The sequence below is a fragment of the Rattus norvegicus genome, chromosome 7, assembly GCF_021556685.1.
Source record: "Rattus norvegicus strain SHRSP/BbbUtx chromosome 7, alternate assembly SHRSP_T2T, whole genome shotgun sequence".
Taxonomy (NCBI): Eukaryota; Metazoa; Chordata; class Mammalia; order Rodentia; family Muridae; genus Rattus; species Rattus norvegicus.
The window spans coordinates 108398974-108419410 of NC_141540.1; the positions used below are offsets into that span (position 1 = coordinate 108398974).

Here is a 20437-nt window from a genome sequence, read left to right on the forward strand (position 1 = left end):
CTCTGAAAAACTGTGAGCCAAAATGAAATTATGTATCTCAGGCATTTTGTAACAGCACCATAAAGCATGCTGGTATACCTCTTAAGCTCCAGATGAACCCTGGAGTGGTCTTAGAGCTTTCTAGTGAGTCGGGGATGACACCCTTTGTCTTTGTTTTGGGCGCCAATACTTCCTCTCACCTGCATATATACCTATCTACCGTCTAAAAACTGATGCCTTTCTCTACTTAACCAACTCTTCCTGAAATTAGGTGCCAGGCTTTGGACTAGGCCCTGAATGTACATGGAGGGTTCCCAGAGCAAAGAAAGAATAAAAACATGAATATGAGAATTTGGGGGAAGGGGCGTTTTTCTTAAGTCATGTTGAAGGGATGGGACAAGGTGACTGATCCTGCTGATAAGAATGGAGAGTCCAGAATGCTGTTCCTTAGATTCAAAAGGCTGTTCGTGTCCCTAAGAATCATGGCAACTAGTCCTGCTGGCCGAAGGACAGGTGCTGCAGGCTGTGTGGCTCTTCCCACCACAGCTTGGATTTAATCTTGGGCATGTGGGCAGAAGGAGGAGGATTTTGTTCAGTGCTAGTTTTCTAGGACACCGGCCATTGACAATGCCTACGTGTATTAGGACATCTAAGTGTCTGCTGTCCACACCATAGTGGCTCCAAATGGCTTCATATCATATTTTCCACCTTCATTCAGTGAGTTCAGCTGACAAACGGAGGCTGGCTTGTGCACCAGGAAGTCCATTTCCAGGACGTGCAATGCAATCTCAGCTCTATTTTTGGAAGACTTCTACGAGTTCCTGTGAGTTCGTCAGAAGCTCACACAAAGCCTCTGCAGACCAACAGGCAGTGGGAGGGTTCAGCTTCTGTTTGCAGAGTTCCTGGATCTGACTTTTACCCCTCTTCCATCACTAGGGTCTGCTGCAAAGAATGCTTAGCGTGTGCGCCACAGCTGGGACTTAGAAGGATCCCAAACCACAGAACACAGGCCTTGACTTCGTGTCTGGGTACCTCTGAGCTCTCATCACTGGCCAAGAAATGTTGATGGTTAGCCCCAGGTTCTCCTCTAGTAAGGAGAAGCTAGGGAGTCTGTATCTAATCCTTCTATCCCTGCAAAGCCCCTGGGAGGCTCAACAAACTTGTTAGCCTCCCAGGGTCTTATTTCCTTTCCATACTCTTGGCGAAGGAGTAGCATGCTGCCTCTGAAAGAGAGCCATTTATCAAACCAGAAGACAAGTTTGAGATGCCATCATTTGTTATCTTATTGCTTTGAAAATTCAGCCCACAATCAGGCACTCGGAAATATAATCCTGCCCAGCCCTAGTACATTTGTGATGTATCATTGCCACCTCTACCTAGTTGTAAAAAAAAAAAAAAAAAAATTCCCACCATCCACTCAGAATAAAAGCCTCTACCCATTCAGAAACTCTTTACCATAGCCTTCCCCCAACGTCTAACCTCTCCTTACCTTCAGCCCCTGTAAACCACTGTTGTGTCTTCTCATTTTGGGAGACAGAGTCTCATTTAGTTCAGGCTGGCCTCAACTTTGCTGTGTAGCCCTGAATCTCTTGCCTCCATTTGCCGAGCACCTGGTTACAGGTGTTTTTACCATGTCTGGCTTATACCATGTTGGAGTTCCAACCTACAGCTTTGTGCAGCCTACGTAGGGATTTTCCCAATTGAACTGGGTCTTCGACCCTTGTTCTGCCTTTGGTTTGTGTGAATTTACAGACTGTGGACAGTAAGGATTCATAGAGCAGGCAACTTGATCAGGCTTCTGTCCCTCAGCACCATGTTTTTGATGGTTGTCCACACAGAAGCATGAGACTTGAGTAACTTCTGTGACTGAGGAACATATATCCCTGTGTGGGAGGAGCAGCCATTCCTCCCTCCATTCTGCTGCCGGATGAAGGTGGGGGTTGCTCTCTGTCAGGAATATTGTTTACCTGTCAGGAATATTGCTGCTGTGGGTGTGGGTATTTGCAAACCTGCTTGCAACTATCTGCCATGCATATCTAGGAACAGAATTGCTGGGTCATGGGCTACCTTGGCTTAACTTTTTGAGGATCTGCCAAACTACTTTCCTCAGCAGCAGTGCCATTTCCTCCAGGCAGCAAGGCCCAGGTGTGCCAGCTTGCCCACTTCTCATCAACACTGGTTCTTTTCCACTGTGCTGATTCCAACCATGTTGGCTGGTGTGTGTGGAGTATCTCCCTTGGGGTCGTTGTGAGTTTGCTTTCTCCTAGTGGTGAATGCTCTTGAGGATCTTATCTTCCATTTGTTCATTTATACGTCTCCTTTGGAGAATCATCTACACAAATAACCCCTTCACTTTTTATGTATGTATTTTATTTGTGAGTGTGCGTATCGTGCCAGCAGTGGCGGTGGTGGCTGTGGTGATGGTGGAGGTGCTGCTGCATTGTTGCTGTGAGGAGAGGCTCCTATTTCACGGGGGATGTAGCCTGACAGATGAAAACCCCCTAGTGTAGGCCTTCGCCTTCCATGTTGTTTGAGACAAGACCTCCTACTGCTCACCACCACACTGTGGATGACAGGCTAGTTGGCTTACAAACTTGTCAGAATTTTCCTATCTCCACTTTCTGCTTCACTGTAGAGGGGGCAGGAGTAGAGAGACACAAGTTACTTCATCAGACATGTTCTGTGAATCTGAGCTTGGGATTCTCTTGGGCAAGGAGCAGTTTACCCATCCCATCCCATCCCCTCCCCTCAGTCCACTTTCTCTACTTTTAAACTGCATTGCTTGATTTTTTTTTTAAATTAAGTCGCAAGGGCACTTTATGTATTCTGGGAAATGGGCCTTTTGAAGGGGATATTATTTCTCCCAATCGTTAGATCTTTTAAAGGCTTTATTTGGGGGACTGGAAGAATGGTTTACTGGGAAGAAGTGTTTGCTACAAGCCTGTCGAGCTGAGCTAAATTGATGTATCTCGTGGTGGAAGGAGAGAACTGACTCCTCAAGGCTGTCCCTTCGCCTGCACATGCGAGCAGAGGCATTGGCGTGTTTTTCTGACCCTCCTCCTAGACATGCGGGTTAATGTGTAAGCATATTCATAAACCTGCACATACACACGCTTTATAAAATGCCAGCAAGAAATTATTCAGAAGAGAGGAAGAGATTTGCTGGTATCTCTATCACATCTCTCTCTCTCTCTCTCTGGTCTTTATTTAGGACACTTGACAGATGCTAGCAAATATCTGAATATTGTCACACGTTTTTCTATTTATTCTGGAGATTTAACCATTCTTCCTTCAAAGAAGCAGAAACAGAGTGGCAGGGAGCCTTTGCTTGTGACTTTTCTATCTACCTGGACTCTCCTCTCTGACCTGACCTGGCTCCATTCCTCACTTAAGCAATCACTTGGCAATGTCTGAGGATACAATACATGGTGGTTTTAATACATGACAAATCGGATCTCTTGGATTTAAACTCCTGTTCAAATAAAACTTTGTAATTTGACTAGCATCTGCCCAGTGCTTCTCCAACATCTAATAATGCTCATTGTATCCTCGGCTTCTGTTTTGACTTCATCAGATTCTATTCCTAGGTGAGCTCAGGCATGATCTGTCCTCCTGACTCATTTCATTGTGTACAGCGCCCTTCAGGTTCATCATGCCAAGCTGACTGGATTTCCTACATATTTTGGAGGCTGACGGAACTGAACTCTTGTATACTGTGTTCCTGCTTCCTCACCCACTCACATGTGAGCACACCCATGTTTATTCCATCTCGTGACTGAACAGTGTTAAGGTGAACACAGGGTGCAGGGATTCTGCCATCATTTTTCCTCAAGATATACGCAGAATAGGAAGCGCTGGACCACACGGAAGTTCTATTTTTAGTTGTTTTGAAGACTGCACACTGTTTTCACAGTAACTAGACCGATTTACATTCCCACCCACAGAAGTGCACTCACTGTGGCTTTTCCTTGGCTGGTTGTGAAACACAGTGAAGTTTATGCATGGGGCTAGAATGGTCACCATGATGCACTGAGGGAGTGGTGACAGAGCTCCATTTTCTGTGTGCCTTGCTCTGCTTCATGGTGGGACAAGGGTCCTTTCTCACATTTAACTTTTACCTTAGCCATCTCTTTTGGTACACTGCTATGTAAAAGACAGCCCCAAAATAGAGGGTTCTCACTTTCCCTGCTCAGAAGCCGATACTCGAGGCAGGTCTGAGTGGGGAAGGCTCTTCTCTACTCCACATGACACAAACTGCAGCAGCTCTCTGGGGTACAGAATATCCTCTCATCTATGTTCATGTGGTTGCCGAGTCGTTTTTACCCAGGGTTCCTGTTCACACCACAGTCTCTGCAGGGCTGTGGTGTTTCCTTCAGGGTGGTGTGTCTGAAAGTTACGGAACTAAGAATGTGAAACTTCCGCAGTTTGGAGAGCTGATTTCAATGGCACAATGATTCCTGTCATTTTGTTAATGGCGAAGGGAAACTTAAGAGGAGGGATATCGAAGAATCTGAGGTTGTTTTTGATGTTTTTCACTGGGCGTTAGAGGACATGATAGGAACCAGATCTTTAAAAGTGGATGAGGTGAGAATAAGTCTGTGTCTGTAGTTCTGCTGCCTTCCACATATGTGTGTCTGGTCAAGAAATATGAGAGAAAGCAGAGACATCCTGGAACCCATGTGTAGAAAAGCCTAATGCAAGTGAGCCTGGTCAACAAGGAGAAGACGGTTATGTTGTAGTATAGCCACGGCAGCAGGGGACTGATGTACACTGGCTTGGGTTTTAGATAAACTGTACACAGCATGCAGAATGGATGGGTGAGCAGCGAGACAGGTAGCAGTAAAAGGAATTGATGATGAGTGATTTTTATATTATCTGACTGGAAGATAGAAATATCCTGAACACATGCTGAGGGAATGGGGCTGTGGAAAGTGTGGTTATGAACCATGTCTCTTTTAGAAGCAGAAGTGCCGGGCTGATGTTAGATAAGCGAGCAGAGGAGGTGGCAGGGTGAGACTTCTCAGGTCTCTACTTTGAGATACGGGTACACTCTTCCCGTAATGGAGGCTTGCAGACAAATGAGGACAGCAAAGGGAGGAAGAGGAAGTGTGTGGTTAGGATCTGTGGAGTTGAAGAGAGTAAACATGCTAGGAAACATCTCAGAAGGAGGAAGAGTATGGAGTCCTATGTGAAGAGAGTTTGTCTCCACAGGTCAAGAGCTGTGTTGCTAGTTTGTGAGAAGTAGGACAAGGGGAGGGTCTTGGGCAGTCTAGGTACATGAGTGTAATGTTGGGATATGAGGCTACCTGCAAGGTGTTCTAGAAGGATGTAAGCAAGGATAGAGGCAAGCCATGGGAAGTACAAGAGGGTTTCTGGCCCTTCAGGTGGGAAGGCTCTATCTTCTGGTGAAGTCGGATGATGCCCCCAACATCCAGCTTGGTGCATCTGTCCTGTGAACTAGGCAGTTCCTCTACATCCCTAACCCAGTCTGTTTTTGCAAAATAAACCTCTTGGAAGCCTCAGCCTTCCCTGCCTGGCTGGCACTCTGGTGATGTACCAGCCCAAAGGTTCCTCTCCGAGGTGACTCTGTGTGGAGCAAGACTTAGAGATCAGGTCCACCGGCCTTGAGGGCAGAGCAGTTGTCACCATTTGCATGTTCTCGTGCCAGGTTCAGCCCAGTTCTCTGGGAGTCTGGTTGAGGTGGTCCACACAGTTTCAGATTCCGTTCAGCTTTTCCACGGTACCATGGCAGGAGAGGGGCAGACAGTGTAGGCTCAGAGTCTGGGTGCCTGACTCGCACTAAGGTCTGCTGCTGCTGAGCTGAGCTGAGCTGTATGGCTCTGGGTCTCATGGCTCACCTCTTGGAATGCTAGATTTGTGTAAGATGTGTATGTCAGCGAGGACGCCTGCCCGGAATCATGTGAGAAGCAGGTGAGGTGCAGTCTGACACCTGGCTGGAATGTTTCAGCTCTCAATACAGGCTAACATCCATCCACTCTAAACAGAGTATTGTGTGACAACCAACATGGTTCTGATTTACCTGCCAACCAGGTACCTGTACTTTGCTAGATGCTGTGCATTCAGAAGGAAAATCACCTCTAGTGTCTCTGCCTTTCCAGGTCCTCTGGGAGTGGAATGACAGGGTTGGGTGGAACCTTAAGATACAACGATCTTGCTTAAGCCTTCCAGTGTGTACTTTAGGTACGAAAGCGTTGAAGTGAGCACGTGGAAGCAGTCACCTTGAAGTCCCTAGAAATGGACATAGTTTGGATTTTTGGCCAATCTGTAGTCTTTCCCTTGTATTCTCTCTCATGTTTAAGGTACCATTCAGCGTTCTCCACCAAGTCCTCTCTGCCTTTGTTAGCACACAACTGCAACTGGGATGAGCTGCCTGGATCTCTGTTCTCTGATGCTGGGCTTCTTGTCCCTTGGGGTGTCTGTCTATGACCACCCCCACCCCCGCTCGCATCTTCTAAACCTTCTGATCAGCTTTAACCCAAGGCTGACCAAAGCAGACCTGCTGAGTTGTCACAAATTGGCTCTAAAACTAGGACAGGATCTCTGACATCAAGGAAAGATTTTGGAGAGGTGGCCTGTTGCCCTCAAGGATTCTGGAAGTTCTATCCCACCATTTATTTTCTTATTTATGATGTTGTTGGGCAATGAAACTCCACTGGTCAATGGACCTAGCATGGAAGTTGTAGGTATCAGATCTAACTGGAGACATTTGAGAGCTTATGAGCCATTTCCAGCTTCTTGTGCAGTGACCTGGAAGGCTATGGGCTGAAGGAGGTGAGGTTAGCAATATCTTTCATGACGGGCTGGGTCTCCACATGAGGGAGAGCCCAAAACCCTGAAAACTGCCCCCAAGAGAAACGAGTCTTGTTCTACGTTAGTGGAACTTGAAGCTTATTTCTTTTTGTAGCATTAGCCTGTCCCAGCCTGACAGATACCATAATCAGCTCTGGTCTTTGCTCTTGACTGTTATGAATAGGGTGACCCTGGCAAATAGCACTGCAGTCACAGGTGAACACCACTACCATCTCAGTCTCTTGGGAGAATTCGGGGAGGAACATGATAAGTGTTAGGCACATAGGAAATCTCAGAAAATCGCTGGCACATTGCTTCATGTCTACCATGTCATTTAATATCCTTTACAGAGTAGTAAACCATGATTCAGAGAGATCAAGCTCCCTCAGAGGCATATGGCTCAGAAATAATAGAAAGCAATGACCAAGTTTCAGGTCCAGGGGTCCCCATGAACCTGGGTTTCATGTGAATCATGGAAGGGGGACATCAAGGACATTTATTATCTTGTCCACACTGGCTGGGGACTTGGGCTGTCCCCTACTGGGTCCAGACCTGTTTTCTTGACTGGTTTACTCAATTGACTGACAGAGATAGAGATCTTATCAAAAGGGTGTTGCACTTGCTGGTGTCTAAGGCAAAAAGTCCTTTGAAAGTCTGACTTTGTTCACAGGTGTGTGCCTTTTCTCCTGTGGCTTTCAAAAGCTTCTGCATATCAGCTAAACTCAATCAGACATGATCTAAGGTGGCTCTGTTGCACCCTCTGGTGGCCACCACCACTGAACACTCTGGCTGGCGCTGTAAGCCAGGAGTCAGAAGGACGTGGGCAGCCCCGGGCTGGTTCTGTTTACTGCCTTAAACCATTGTGTAGGGCTCATGCCTAGAATTCTTCTGCTAGGAACACCACCTAGAGTCCTTGTCCTCCAGGTCCCAAATGCCATGATCAGTGTTCAGAACACAGTGACCCAGAGCTCACTTTTGATGTGCTTGCTAGCTTCACCCTCTGACACACTTCAAGTCGTCCTGAGTCTGCCTCTCTTCCTCAAGGTGCTATGCCTCATCAAATTAATGCATATGATGCCATAAGCAACGTACTTTCTTGTTTTTTATGGGTGTGACTGCTGTCTGGTTATCTGCCTGTCACCATGGCTTCCAACTTTCTCCTGGCAAAGTCCTATTCTTGCCCACAGTCATCTGCAGTGTCCCCCATGATCTTGTGTTAGATGAAGCAGATACTAAGCCTGCGTGTGCTCATTGCATAAACTGTAGCATCCCTTTTTCTTTTAGTCTATCTCTGGATGCAGGCTTTGACCACTGACTCCCAGGACCCATGGGTACCGCTGGTCCAACCAGGGCTCCTCTTGGGGGGAAGAAACCCTCCATCCCTGTGTAGACCCAGATCAATTTGAGCTCCTTGCTTGGGACAATGCTTCCACAAAGCTAGTCCAGATGCTGGAAAGTATGGAGGAAGAGTGTGGCAGAATCCAGAGGCAGCCCAGGAGGCTATGAAAGGAGGCTGGGCCTAGGAGTGTACAGCTGAGAAGCCTATGGAACTTTCCATTTCAACAGTATTCATGGAACCTTGACCTGAGAGCTCAAAGCAGACACCAAGATCTTTTGTTTTAGGTTTGTCACAGGTCAGGAGTACACCTGTGCTGAGATGATGAGGACCTGAGAGAAATGGCTTGACTCCCCAATTGTGAACCATACCTGCAGTGTCCGGGGACCCACAGTTCTGGCCTTTGGCACTTTCTCATCCATTTTGTTGTCCAATGACACCAACCAGAAAAGAACTCCTCTATCACTTTCACACATGTGAATTTCTGGTGCTTTCTCTGTGCTATATGGGACCGAGCCACTTGGTCTCATCAGCCTGACGCCAGCACCTGGCTGTCTATGTTCCCCTGTGCTGGTGAACTGCAGGTGGGTCGATGTGGTTTGACTCAGTTTCAACCTTTGTACAGTTGTCCTCCATGTGCCACTGCATTCATGTACATCCCTGGGGACTGGTGGCCTCTCTAGCTCTTTCTTCTATTTTTTGTATAGTTGTCCCGCCTCAGATCACTCTCTCACCTGTCAGCAACTGTGATCCAGACTCAGGGCTTCAGAAACTGCAGCCTGACCAGGCTCCACTCCTGTGATCAAACAACTCAGACACAAATTCTCGACCCTGCTTCAGGGCCAGTTGAAGGGATGGAGAAGCTAAACCAGCAAACAGTGGAGGCTACGTATATTTTCCTCTGCTAGAGACTAGAGTATAACGCTTAGCATTGCAAGGAGCTATGGGCAGTCCTCTTTCTCATCTTGACCATTTGAAGTGTTGATTTAGTTTCTTGTGTGTGTGTGTGTGTGTGTGTGTGTGTGTGTGTGTGTGTGTGTGTGACCCTGTGGCACCTGTATGTACATGTGAGTGTGTGTATTGTGTGTATGTGTGTATATATGTGAGTGTATTATGTGTATGTGTGTGCACACATGTGTGTATGTGTGTGTGTGTGTGTGACCCTGTGGCACCTGTATGTACATGTGAGTGTGTGTATTGTGTGTATGTGTGTGTATATGTGAGTGTATGTATTATGTGTATGTGTGTGCACACATGTGTGTATGTGTGTGTGTGTGTGTGTGTGTGTGTGTGTGTGTACACCTTATTCTGTAGGTACTGGAGCTGAAAGTTTGCAAAATACTAGATGTGAGAACCAGGATCAGCCAGTTTCTGTGAGGTGACTGAGAATTAGGACGATTAGAAATGTGTGTGGAAAGAGGATTCACTTTACTTTCTGGTTCAGGCCCAGGACAGTCCCTGTGCAGGACCTGAGAGATAGGGAAGTGAGGAGAAATTCCTATGGTGGTAGGAGTGTCTGAACCACATCGTCTGAGGTACCTGTGGTGAGTGAGGCTGAAGCAGAGGGCAATCCCTCCCCAGCAGCTCCTCCTTAGCTCTCCTAGTACAGGGTGCTGGGCCTCTAAAGTCCACTACTACTTAGTAAGGGATGGCCTCTGAGGACACAGTTATCCATGCATATCAGGGGACTTGCTCTAGTTTTTTGATTTCAAAATCCATTGATGCTGAAATACCTTATATTAAAAACAGTAGCAGCCTCGAGGACTCTGAATTTTCCCAGACACTGTGGTCAGATGGGATGTCCCGAGGACTGGCTGCTGCTAAAAGCCACTATAGGCAAGAAGTGCCAGGAAATGTCTTTACATTCTTACTGCTTTTTGGCTAATGTACATTCCAGGAACTCAGGTCTGAGACAGCGCAAGAGGAGACATACAGGGGACAAAGGAAGGCAGGCAGGCATGGTTCCTCAGGGACTGACTACAGCATACTGCCACCATGTGGCTGCTTGTCCATTGTGCGACTGAAACCGTAAGCCGGTATAAGGGAACTGGGTCTGGTGTGTGTGTGTGTGTGTGTGTGTGTGTGTGTGTGTGTGTGTGTGTGTGTGTGTACGTGTGTTGGTTTTGGTGTACTGTATATGTGTAGAGTGCATATTGTGTTAGGATGTGTGTTTATGTTTTTTATGTGTGTGATCTGTGTTGATTGAGTATATGTGTATATGTGTGATATGTTATATGTATATGTATGTTTTATATATATACACATACGCAGGTGTATATATATAGGTGTATATGTAGTATGTGTTGTGTCTGTGTACACTGTGTATGTGTAGTGTGTTGTGTATTTGCAGTTCGGATGTATATTCTGTGTGCTTTGAAAATGAACACGCCTGACCTGTGGTGAAGAAACAGATGTGATAGAAGAAAGGGGAGTCTAGAGATGAATGAGTCACACAGAGAAGATGCATGGTAAAGCCTGTCACTGAGGATAGGAGGCAGGGATGGAGACAGGGAGCGAGGGTGAAGTCAGACAGGGCTGGATACTGGCTACCTTTCCTCTGAAGTGCCTCTGCCCAGTGCTGGGTTCTTTGCTAAGCCTGTTACCTGTGCTAACTCAGTGCTTAATGCATGTGAATTAATAATAGTAAATTAATAATAACATAATAATAAATTAATAATAATTAATGGGTGTGTCACTATCCCAAATTTACCATGGAGGTCAGGCACAGGCCACTCAGCAACCTGGTCAGGCTCACACAGCCAGGCAGTACCCCCCACATTGCCTGGCTTTAGGGCCACATCTGTACATGTTGTCTTGGACCAGCAAGGGCAAGCAAGCGAGGTGGCATATAAACTGTAAAGTGCTGTACCAATCGTGAGGAAAGGATCACAGGCACATACCAGGTTCACATGGCCAAGTTCCATTCGAAGGCTTCTGGAAATAGTTCTTTAAAAATTCAAGTAAGAATGCTTCTGTCATTCAGAGCTGGCCTGTGTTCCTCCCAGGGTGTGGCTATCTCCTCTGTGTACACTGGACCTCAGCTAAGCAAACATTGGAGTCACAGGCCCTGTATCCAGTTGGGCCTCCTGGGATGCTTTGTTTTGATCTCAAGCTCCTCTGAAGATTAGCAAAGTCAAGTCCACGTGATGGACAAGAGCAGAGATTCATGGAGGTTAGGAAACTCACAACGGTCACACCACAGGGAATGGCTCCACACTGTCTCCTGAGCCCCCTTCCAATGGCGAGGGCAACATCCCAGGAGACCCTAGAAGACGATGCATACAGCCATTTCAGGACTGAACTGAACCCTCGAAGAGAAACTGCACCCAAGCAGAGCTCTGAACACACCCAAACAATAAAATAACTCTTTTTATTTACTTTGATTCAAATCATTGGAAATATTCAACAATAAATAAAACAGCAGTGGCTGAGGAAGGCAGATTTGCTAACATCATTGGAAATGCGTTCAGACCAATCAGGAGGATGACAAGATGTGGGCAGGAGAAAGCAAAGTTTAAATGGGCAATGCTGGGCCACAGGAGGCAAGGAAGGAAAAGCTTTTGGGCAGAAAGTGCTTGGAAAACTTTGGCTCTGAAGGAGACTTGGGAAATGGCTAAACTGATTGTGCCTGGAGGTGCAGGAGGGACCCACATCTACCTACTAGGGTGGTTTGATCAGGCTCTTGGGAAATAGTTAAAGTGATTGTGCAAGGGTCTGGGGTGGAGGCAGGAGTTACCCATGTTCACCCAGTAGGGTGTGCAAGATCCGGATTAGACTCTGGAGAAAGGGTTAAAGCTGTTGCCATGAGGCAGACTCTGGGCAGGAAGAGTCAAGGAACAAGCTAAATGAGCAGAAGGGTTAGGGAGGTAAGGATGGGGTTCAGCAGGGAGAAGCAGGCTCCAGGCCTAGCCTGGCTGATGATGCATTTACTATATTCTGAGGCAGAAGGCTTAGGGGCACTGCTCTGCTGGTCTCTGCTTGCTTTCTTCCCCATGCCTGCTTTTTCCAGGTATTAGGTAACACCTGGGGCACAGGAGAGGGTGACAAAGAGGAGAGATGATCTTATCTGAAAATTGGCTAGTCAGGCCTTGGTGGCTGAGCTGCCTAGGAGCCAATCTTTCTCACCTGACTATGATGGCACCTGTGGCTCCAGCTGCCAGGTTCTGAGGGTATACAGCTGTCACTCTATCCTCTGGGCCTCCCTCACCCTGCATGTTGGGAGCTACTTTGAGAGGCACAGGTGAAGCCTTCCCACCTCTGACAGGGAGGCCACATTCCCAGGAAGTGTGATGGGCCTTTAGCAGACCCGTGTGGCCACAGCGGAGACTGCAACACCAACTGTATCCTCCCTCCTTTGGTCTCTAGACCTTCAGATCGTCAAGCTCCTGGATAGTGGCTGGTGGCCTCCCCATTCTACACTGTTTTGGGGTGTGTTCCACTAACCACGCCCACATGGCTTATTGGATGATGTCTGATGCCCAAAAGCCATCCTAAAGACATTGAAATCAAGACTTTCCTCTTCGGCTTGTCACTTCCAGGAACCAAAGGCTACAGATCTGATTCTCTCTCCCCTAACAGAGGCTGAGAGGAGTGGAAGATTGCAACCAGTGCAAGAAACACCAGCCTCCTGGTTCACTTTAGATTAGTAGTCTTGGGTGCTGATGAGAACCCACACACCCCAATTCCCTTAGATTTAGTAGATTCCTGTGCACTGGAAGCCAGCTCTTTGCTCTCTGCCTGGTGCCCAGGACCAGCTTTTCTGTCAACCAGCCCAGTCTCTTTGGGGAAGCCTCTTCCTGTACTCAGCCTCCCACACCCAAGGAACGCTCCGGTTACGTTAAACTAATTGCTGCACATAATTCTGGCCACAACTGACTGTATTTTATTCAGTTAAGGGCCCACTACTGAGCCAGTGAAACACAGGGGAAGGATGAGGATTATGGGACAGAGAACCATTGGCTCCTTGGCTGGAGGAGGGACAGAGGGAGGGAGGGAGGGAGAGAGGAAGGCAGCGAGGTAGGGAGGCAGGAGGCCCCAGTGGGGGTTGGGAAGAGGAGTGGGAGGAGCCAACAGAGACAGAAGCGCTTCAGAGCAGCAGCACTCAGCTAGAAATGGCTACACTCCCGATGCAGGCACTTGCTCTCATACAGTAGAACCCAGCTACACCTGAACTGTCACCCCCTAAGCCAATGTCCACTACTTTTGATTTGTCTTAGGGACTGACCTGTTGACCCACAAACATCTGCTGAGTTCCTCAAACTGGGACCTTTGAGGAGGCCCCTCCACTGCAAGGACCTCGCAGGAGTCCAGCCTCTTCAGCCAAGGATTTTATGTCAGAGAGATTTTAAAAGTGAAACCATATTGCTCCCTCATTAAACGCCTGAATTCTGAGTCGCTGAAAATTAAACAAAAGCAACACCAAAGCCACTCACAGGACACACTCCTAGAAAATGGCAATCTTGGTGTCTGCTCTTTGGTGATGCCTGTGAATGGCCTAAAGTTGAGTGGGGTCCCTGGGCTCTTACTTGCAGAGAGGAACCTGAGCAAGGGGAGATCACCCCAAACCTTCAAGACACCTCTCTCATTATCTGCCTTGATGAAGTTGTTGTGATCTTTAGGGAATATTTTTCAACAGGAACAGGTTTCTCTTCCTGAATATCTGTAGGGAGGAGACAGTTATCTCCAAGTGCCTACTGTCCTCCCTTCTGCAATGAGGAAGAAAGCATCACTTGTACTAGAAAGGGAGGTGACACGGATTCTACCAAGGATTGTCAGTGCCACAGGATCTGCCCACCAGCAAGCCCCGAGTCCAGATGTCTAAACACGTACATTTGGGTGTTCTCCCTTCAAGCTCCTGCTCTCACACGACACAGGCAAAGCAACAAAACACACTGTGAGCAGCTGTGGGGAAGAGTATGCACAGGGTCAGCTGAATTAACAAATCAATAAATAATCAGGATTTCTGTAGAGGAAGGAGGAAGAACAGACAGAACTCTGGAAAAGAGGTACATGCATTTCAATTGTAGTCCTAGAATGTCCCCAGTGCGACCCCAAACGAGTCCAGGAAGGTGGCTGCTAGGGACTTGGCTCAGTGTTCAGGACCAGGGAAGAATGCTGGTAGTTAGTGATCCTGAACCCAGCAGTCTGAAGAAGTGAACACCCATCCCAATCCTGGTATACTCTGTGTGGTACAGAGTATCATCTGAAAAGATTTTGAGCTATGCAGCAAAGCGGGGTGCTGGTGGAGGTCCCCTTTCTCCAGTTGGGGATTTTACTTCATGTCAGCCAATGCATGCGTTTTTTTTTCTTCTCAAGTTCAAAGGCACGTGGAAGTAGTCAGACCTGCTCTGGCCATCAGTATCACTACAGATGGGGGATCACAGAATGGTGACGAGGGTTTCACTGCTGTCAGCATTACATGGCCTGGTTTCCATGGAAGAACTCTAGAGACAGAAGCTTTGCCTAGCCATCATCAGTGACCTTTTTGAAGAAAGGGACAATGGGGATGTCATATCAAGAGACAGGTGAGGCTTCATGCAAAGGAGAACGGCATCTTGCTCCTCTGCTGGTGTAACCTAGTGTGGTTCTGCTCTGCAGATGACTGTCCCAAACATCCCTAGCCAGAGTCTGAGTTGAGCATGAGGTCCACAGTTCAGTGGTAGCCTCTAAATGACTTCCTGGAAATGTTCACTCTTTTGAACACAGAACCTTCAGGATTTTGTTTTCCCCATCTCTACCCTCCAATCCAACCCAGAAGCCAAAATAACTGTTGTTGTTTGGAGGCTAGGCCTTTCTTGGTATCTGCTCACTTTTTCCCAGTTAGGGGACTGCAGTGGGGAAGTGCTCCTACTGTGGGCAGGCCTGAGACCTGCTCTGTATCCTGGGAGAGTTGAACAACTTTGCTATGTAGATGATACCAAAATGAGGGTGCAAGAGGCTGCCAGAAAGCCTGGAAACACCCTGAGTTCAGCCCTGGGAACTTCTGGAACACAGTGGCTCTAGGGAGATGCTGGGGCTGCAAGTTGAGAGGTGTGATATGTTGTGTCCATCCTTACTAGGTTGCAGCATCATCTCCCCTTGAAGATGCGGATTTTGTTGATGGCTGCCAGGGTAGTTGTGACATTGTACTCGAAGTCGCCATCATGAACCCCCGTCTTTCGGAATGCACCTGCTGATGGGTTGTTCTCCCAGTAATGGTGCCAATTTCCTTTGCTGTCTGCCCCAAAGCCATATAAGTCCACCTGTGGGGAAAAGCCAAGGTGAGATCCAGATAGCAAGACCATGATAGTGGGGTGGGGGAAGTAGGAAAGGTAGCCTGTGTTTGTCCCTGGAATTTTATGTTAAACATTAATGATTCATAGAAACAACTTTCTTCATATGCCAAGTCAAGCCAAGGAAGGCTCGAGTTCAATTCTAGCCCAAAGGCACTTTGGGGTGACTTCATGTGGGTAGTCCTGAGGTGGGCAGGGCCTAGAGCCCTAAGGAGTCTTGGAGAAAAGGTAGGGAAAAGGGCTTGGGAGGCAGGCAAATCATCTCTCATCCAAGCTGACTCTTGACATATCAGATCATTTCAGAACTACACTTCCTCATTTGGAAAGGAGGCCAAGAGGCATGACCAGAGAAGGTAGGTGACAGGTTCTAAACCCTTCCTTCTGAGGCCAACATCTGAGGCTGGACACATGACAAACACAAATGGCTACTTATTGTGCACCTCACATTGGGCTGACATGTCAAAAGGCAAGCAGGCCTACTCTCTTTAGTTGCCACCTAGCAGGTACTGGGGACATCAGTGACACACCCATCAAGGCTCAACTCTTCCAACTTATGGAATTCATGAACAGAATGTCCCTTAGAGAGGCAAGGGTTAAATTCAGGTTCCCAGGGCACCGAGGAGAGGCCACAGGCCCAGGTGATAGGAGGTTCTTTCCAAGAGGGGACAATTGAGTTGGGTCTTAGCTAGTGAATAGGTAGTGGATGAGTACGGAACCACTCTGATGAGCATTCAATGAAGGGCATAGCATCTATCTGCAGGGTGGAGGATAGACTGGAGCTAGACAGGGGTGTGCACAACAGAGTTGGGACAGCGAAGTTCAATGGCATTCAGTTTCTCAGCACAGGCCTACCTTAGAGCAGGGATCTCTGGGTAGGACTGGAGATAAGAGATGGGAACAATGTCTTTGAAGTTCCACTCTGGTTTTCACAGTTGGTGGGTAGTGGGAGTCCCATAGGCCTGGTTGGCTTCCTAGCAGTGCTGGCAAAGTGTGTGGGTCAGGGTGTGGATCCCTAGGGGACTCTTAACAAGCAAGCTGGGGCTAGTAACTATGGCCTTTGTAATTCTCCCTGTCTAAGCCGTTTAGAACCTGCTTTTTCCTTGAGCTGAGTCAGAGCCGAGCCACCTTCACTGGACTGAGTCTGGAATCCTACTCTTGAGAATATCATACTGTTGACCCTCTTACACATGCCTGGTGAGACAAGGATCAGGGACCCATGAAGAGATGTGGTTGGAAACTGTCTTCTTCCCTCTCCCCTACCCTGGACTCCCTTGGAAACATGGGGTGATAGCCCTTGATCCTGCAACCTGCAAGAAGGTGGAGTAGCATACCTCATCACAGATATGAATGGAGAAGATGACCGAGAGGATGCCGGTCGATGGATACCGCCCGTGGCCCTGAAGCCAGTTGTCAAAGACATACTTGATGAAGGCTGGGTGGTAGATCAGGATCTGCAGGGAGAATGGACTGGGTGAGTACAGTCAGCAAAAGACACAAAGCATCTAGTAGGTGCCATACTGCCAAAGCCATAAGTACATGGTCATGTAGGGCTCTGACAAACATCTTTGCATTTATGGACTTAGTGCTAGGGACACTATAGACATCCTGCATCACTGAGAGGGAGGGCTGAAGAGTGACGTGGGCCACAGGCAAGAGTTAGCACAGAAGTGCTTCATAGCACTGAAGGAAGCCTTGAACAGGACAGTGGTACTGAAATAAAAATACTATGGAGATAGGGAGTGTGACCCAAGACTCCAGAAGTGCTTCAGGAAGCAGTGGAAGGGATCATGACAGTGTCACGCTGCATTAAAAACATATGTATGTGCTACCTGTTCTGCCTGGCACTGGCTGGAATCGTTGACCTGAAGCAAACTATATGCAAGGCTTTCCTCTCCTGCTAATGAAGACACTAAGGCTCAGAGAGGCTCAGCAGCATGTTCACATCCAGGGAGGTCTCCCTGTGACAGGCATTGCCTTGGCCTTGTCCCCTGTGGCTGCCTTGGGGACAGTGAAGGGGACCTTGGGAGCAGCAAAGGGTTTAGTGGCCTTATATTGTTCCTTAGGGAAGGGCTGAAATGACAGATTTACAGGCCTCTGGAGGTCCCTCCATTTCTCAGCCTTGCTTCAGGATATTAGGGTCACAGCAGAGAGACCCACCCTATAAGATGCCTGTGACTTCTTTCTGGGACTGTGGTGTCCAAGGCCAAGGACAGCATGTCGCAGGCACAGGGGGACTTCATCTAGTCTTAGCATGATGGAGGTAGGCTATGTCCCTGGGGAAGTTACTGGCTCTCTCTGAGCCTCCTCAAGCATGACAGTGCATGCAAAGTTCAGTGTGCCGGGTTTTGCACACATGTTCTGCTTTTTGCCCAGGACTGGACCCATGCAGTACAAGAACCCACTGGAAAGGGCAGGGTAAGGAGAGAAAGGTGAGTATGGCTTTGAGAAGCTCCCAGGAACAACTCAAAAGAAAAACACCGAAGCAAAGCCTCTATTGCTCATGCCCTCCAAGGGCTTGGGAGATGCGGATGGCTGGGTGCCACCCTGGGTTGACTGTGATAGGTTTGGGTATTCCTGGAGGGTCATGTCTGTGGTAAGTTCCCAGTTGGTACTGATGTTCTGGAGATGCACTTTAAAGGCCTGTCCTTAGCAGTGAAGCTTCATAGGTACCAGCAACTGCACTAGGCCAGGGCCTGGGCACTCGGTGTAGCCCAGTGAAATGTCACAGCACCAAACCTTGGAAAAGAAATCATGGGAGAGTAAGAAGGTCGAAAGCTGCCTCTTACCTTCTCTTGTTTCACTTTGATCTTCGGGGGCACAGGGACGTAGGTGCTGCAGATGGAAAAGAGGAGGTATTTAACATGGAGAGTGACAGCCAGAGTGGTATGGGTAGGAAGGCTTAGGTTCCCAGGAGCCATCTTCCTGCCCCAGCATAGCTCCTTCTGCAGCAGCTCCAAAGGGGAACCAGGAGGTGACCCAGGCTGGTTTGAGAATATTCTGTGGCTAGATGGGCCAGAATGGAGACTTGCTATAAGCACAGCCTTTCAGAGGTCTGGGGATATTTATCTCCATTTTAGAGAGTCAGAACATCTGTGCTCATTAGTGGGATCAGGCTAATGCTAAAGAACTGACAGGGGTGACCTATGGCTGTCACTGACTCATGCAAGCAGACACAGGCTGAAGCATCAAGGTTTAAAATGCACTACCACACGGAATCTAACTAGTGCAATCTAGGCTCTCCATGTGGTAGAGTATCAGGGGAGCACCTTGAGTCAGCCGCCTGGCCCAACCTCTTGCTGAGCCCTTCCCTCACACTCTGTACCCTGGAGGCACAGAATTCTTGGAACCCACAGTTTTTGACTCTGGCCCTGCTCCTGGGAGACCAGGACTAGGACTAGGAGTTATGTGGACATCTGGAAATGGAGCCACTCCCCTTTGAGAAAAGTCAGGGACCGAGGAATTAGACCCAGATGGTTGCATGGGCTCTGGGTCCAGTTCAGTGTTGGGCAAGTGGTTTGGCCCAGCCACGGTTGCTCCCTGGAGGTCAGAGCTAATGAGAAGCACTGCTGGGAGGGCCAAATGAGATGCTGAATTTCAAGTGATAGGCACCATGCCTGGGGAGCAGATGGCAACACTTACCATCGGAGAGCCAATCATTGACTTATCCACAAAGTATGCGCTCAGTATGCCTGTTCTGTGCTGCAGTTTATGCTGGAGCAAAGGGGCTCCCAGCACTGAGGATCAGCATGGAGCTACCACATGCTGAGTCCTTTTCTGTGGTTTATCTAAGAGATTCCAGAGAGTTGGAGGGACGCAAACTATAACACAAAGTTCAGCATAACAATGCTAGGTAGGAGGTGAGGGGGAACCAGTCAGGTAGGGCTTGCACATATGTGCCAGGAGGCATGGGGAAGAGGAATCCTATGGGACAGTCCAGCAGGAGCGTGATGTGGTAGGTAGGAGACAGATGGACACAGGGCAGACATTAGAGAAACTCACTGAGTGATGGTGCCTGTGGTGGTGGCACTGATCACCCATTGCAGGTCGGTGATCTTGAAGGGGACCAGGACCATGTTGACATTCTCTCCCAGCTCCCGGAAGCTCTCAGGATACACAAGATGGTGGGTGGTCCTGCTCCCAACATCTGCCTCAAAGCCCACTGTGGGTGCCCTGTTCATCCTGGGAGGAGAGAAAAATTGGGTATGTGGTAAGGATGCTAGAATTGGAGTCACCTGTGTGGTAACTGGAGGTGAATCCCTTGTTTCCTAGGCTTCAGTTTCTCCACATGTACAATGGGAACCTTGTAGACACAGACCAGATAGGTGTGGCAGATCAGATCTGAAATCCCAGCTACTTGGGAGGCTGAGCCTAAAGGGTCGTAAGTTCAAGACCAGCCTGAGGTGTGGGAAACAACTAGGTCAGAGGAAGACAGCCTGTCACCTGTGCACATCCAAAGTCCATCCCTAGTTCAGCATAACAGAGGGCAAGGCACTTGTATATTTATTTATAAAAGCAAGTTGGGTGGGTCTTGCCCTCCTACCATTGACCAACTGTGTCCTGGGTAATTATACCTAGTAGGTGCGCCTTTTTTGTTATCCAGAGTTCAGATAAGCTGTCTACCAGACAATAGCTTTAAACTCAGGTCTACCTGACCCTGAGCCTGACTCTGTCTCTCATCATGGCCATTCCCACAGGATAGTAGGCCCACTGAAAGCTAGGAAAGGGGCCTATGGACTTGAGGCCAAAGACAGAGAAATAAGGTTGTTCTAGGTTCTAGAAGGTACCTGGGGGATACTGTGTCCCACTTCTAATTATGCTCTCTGTCCGAGAATAATTCTGAGTATGGATTATGATAAACTCAAGGGTTGTATGGAATTTTTTTCCTGAGATATCAATTCCACTTGGGGACAAAGGAATCAGAGTATTAAAAGCTTCGTGTTCAGGGTCTAGATTGAATGCTGTGAGTAGATCTGAATCATAGAAACCAAGACTTCAAATCAGTTTTGCTACTCAATAGATAATAGGTATCAAGTCCCCAGAC

At 48.1% G+C, this 20437-nt stretch overlaps 1 protein-coding gene across 6 annotated transcripts in view; it reads right to left on the bottom strand.

The window, feature by feature from the left end:
* Nucleotides 1–11476: 11476 nt before the first annotated feature.
* Nucleotides 11477–20437, bottom strand: part of St3gal1 (ST3 beta-galactoside alpha-2,3-sialyltransferase 1) — a 67963-nt gene continuing 59002 nt past the window's right edge. For all 6 annotated transcript variants that reach the window (XM_087558053.1, NM_001013219.2, XM_087558052.1 and 3 more), the window contains 4 exon segments: nt 19396–19575; nt 18183–18228; nt 16728–16847; nt 11477–15366 (listed from right to left, as the gene is read on the bottom strand). In XM_087558053.1, coding sequence (XP_087414179.1) covers nt 15193–15366; nt 16728–16847; nt 18183–18228; nt 19396–19575 — 520 coding nt within the window. In that variant the 3' untranslated portion in view covers nt 11477–15192.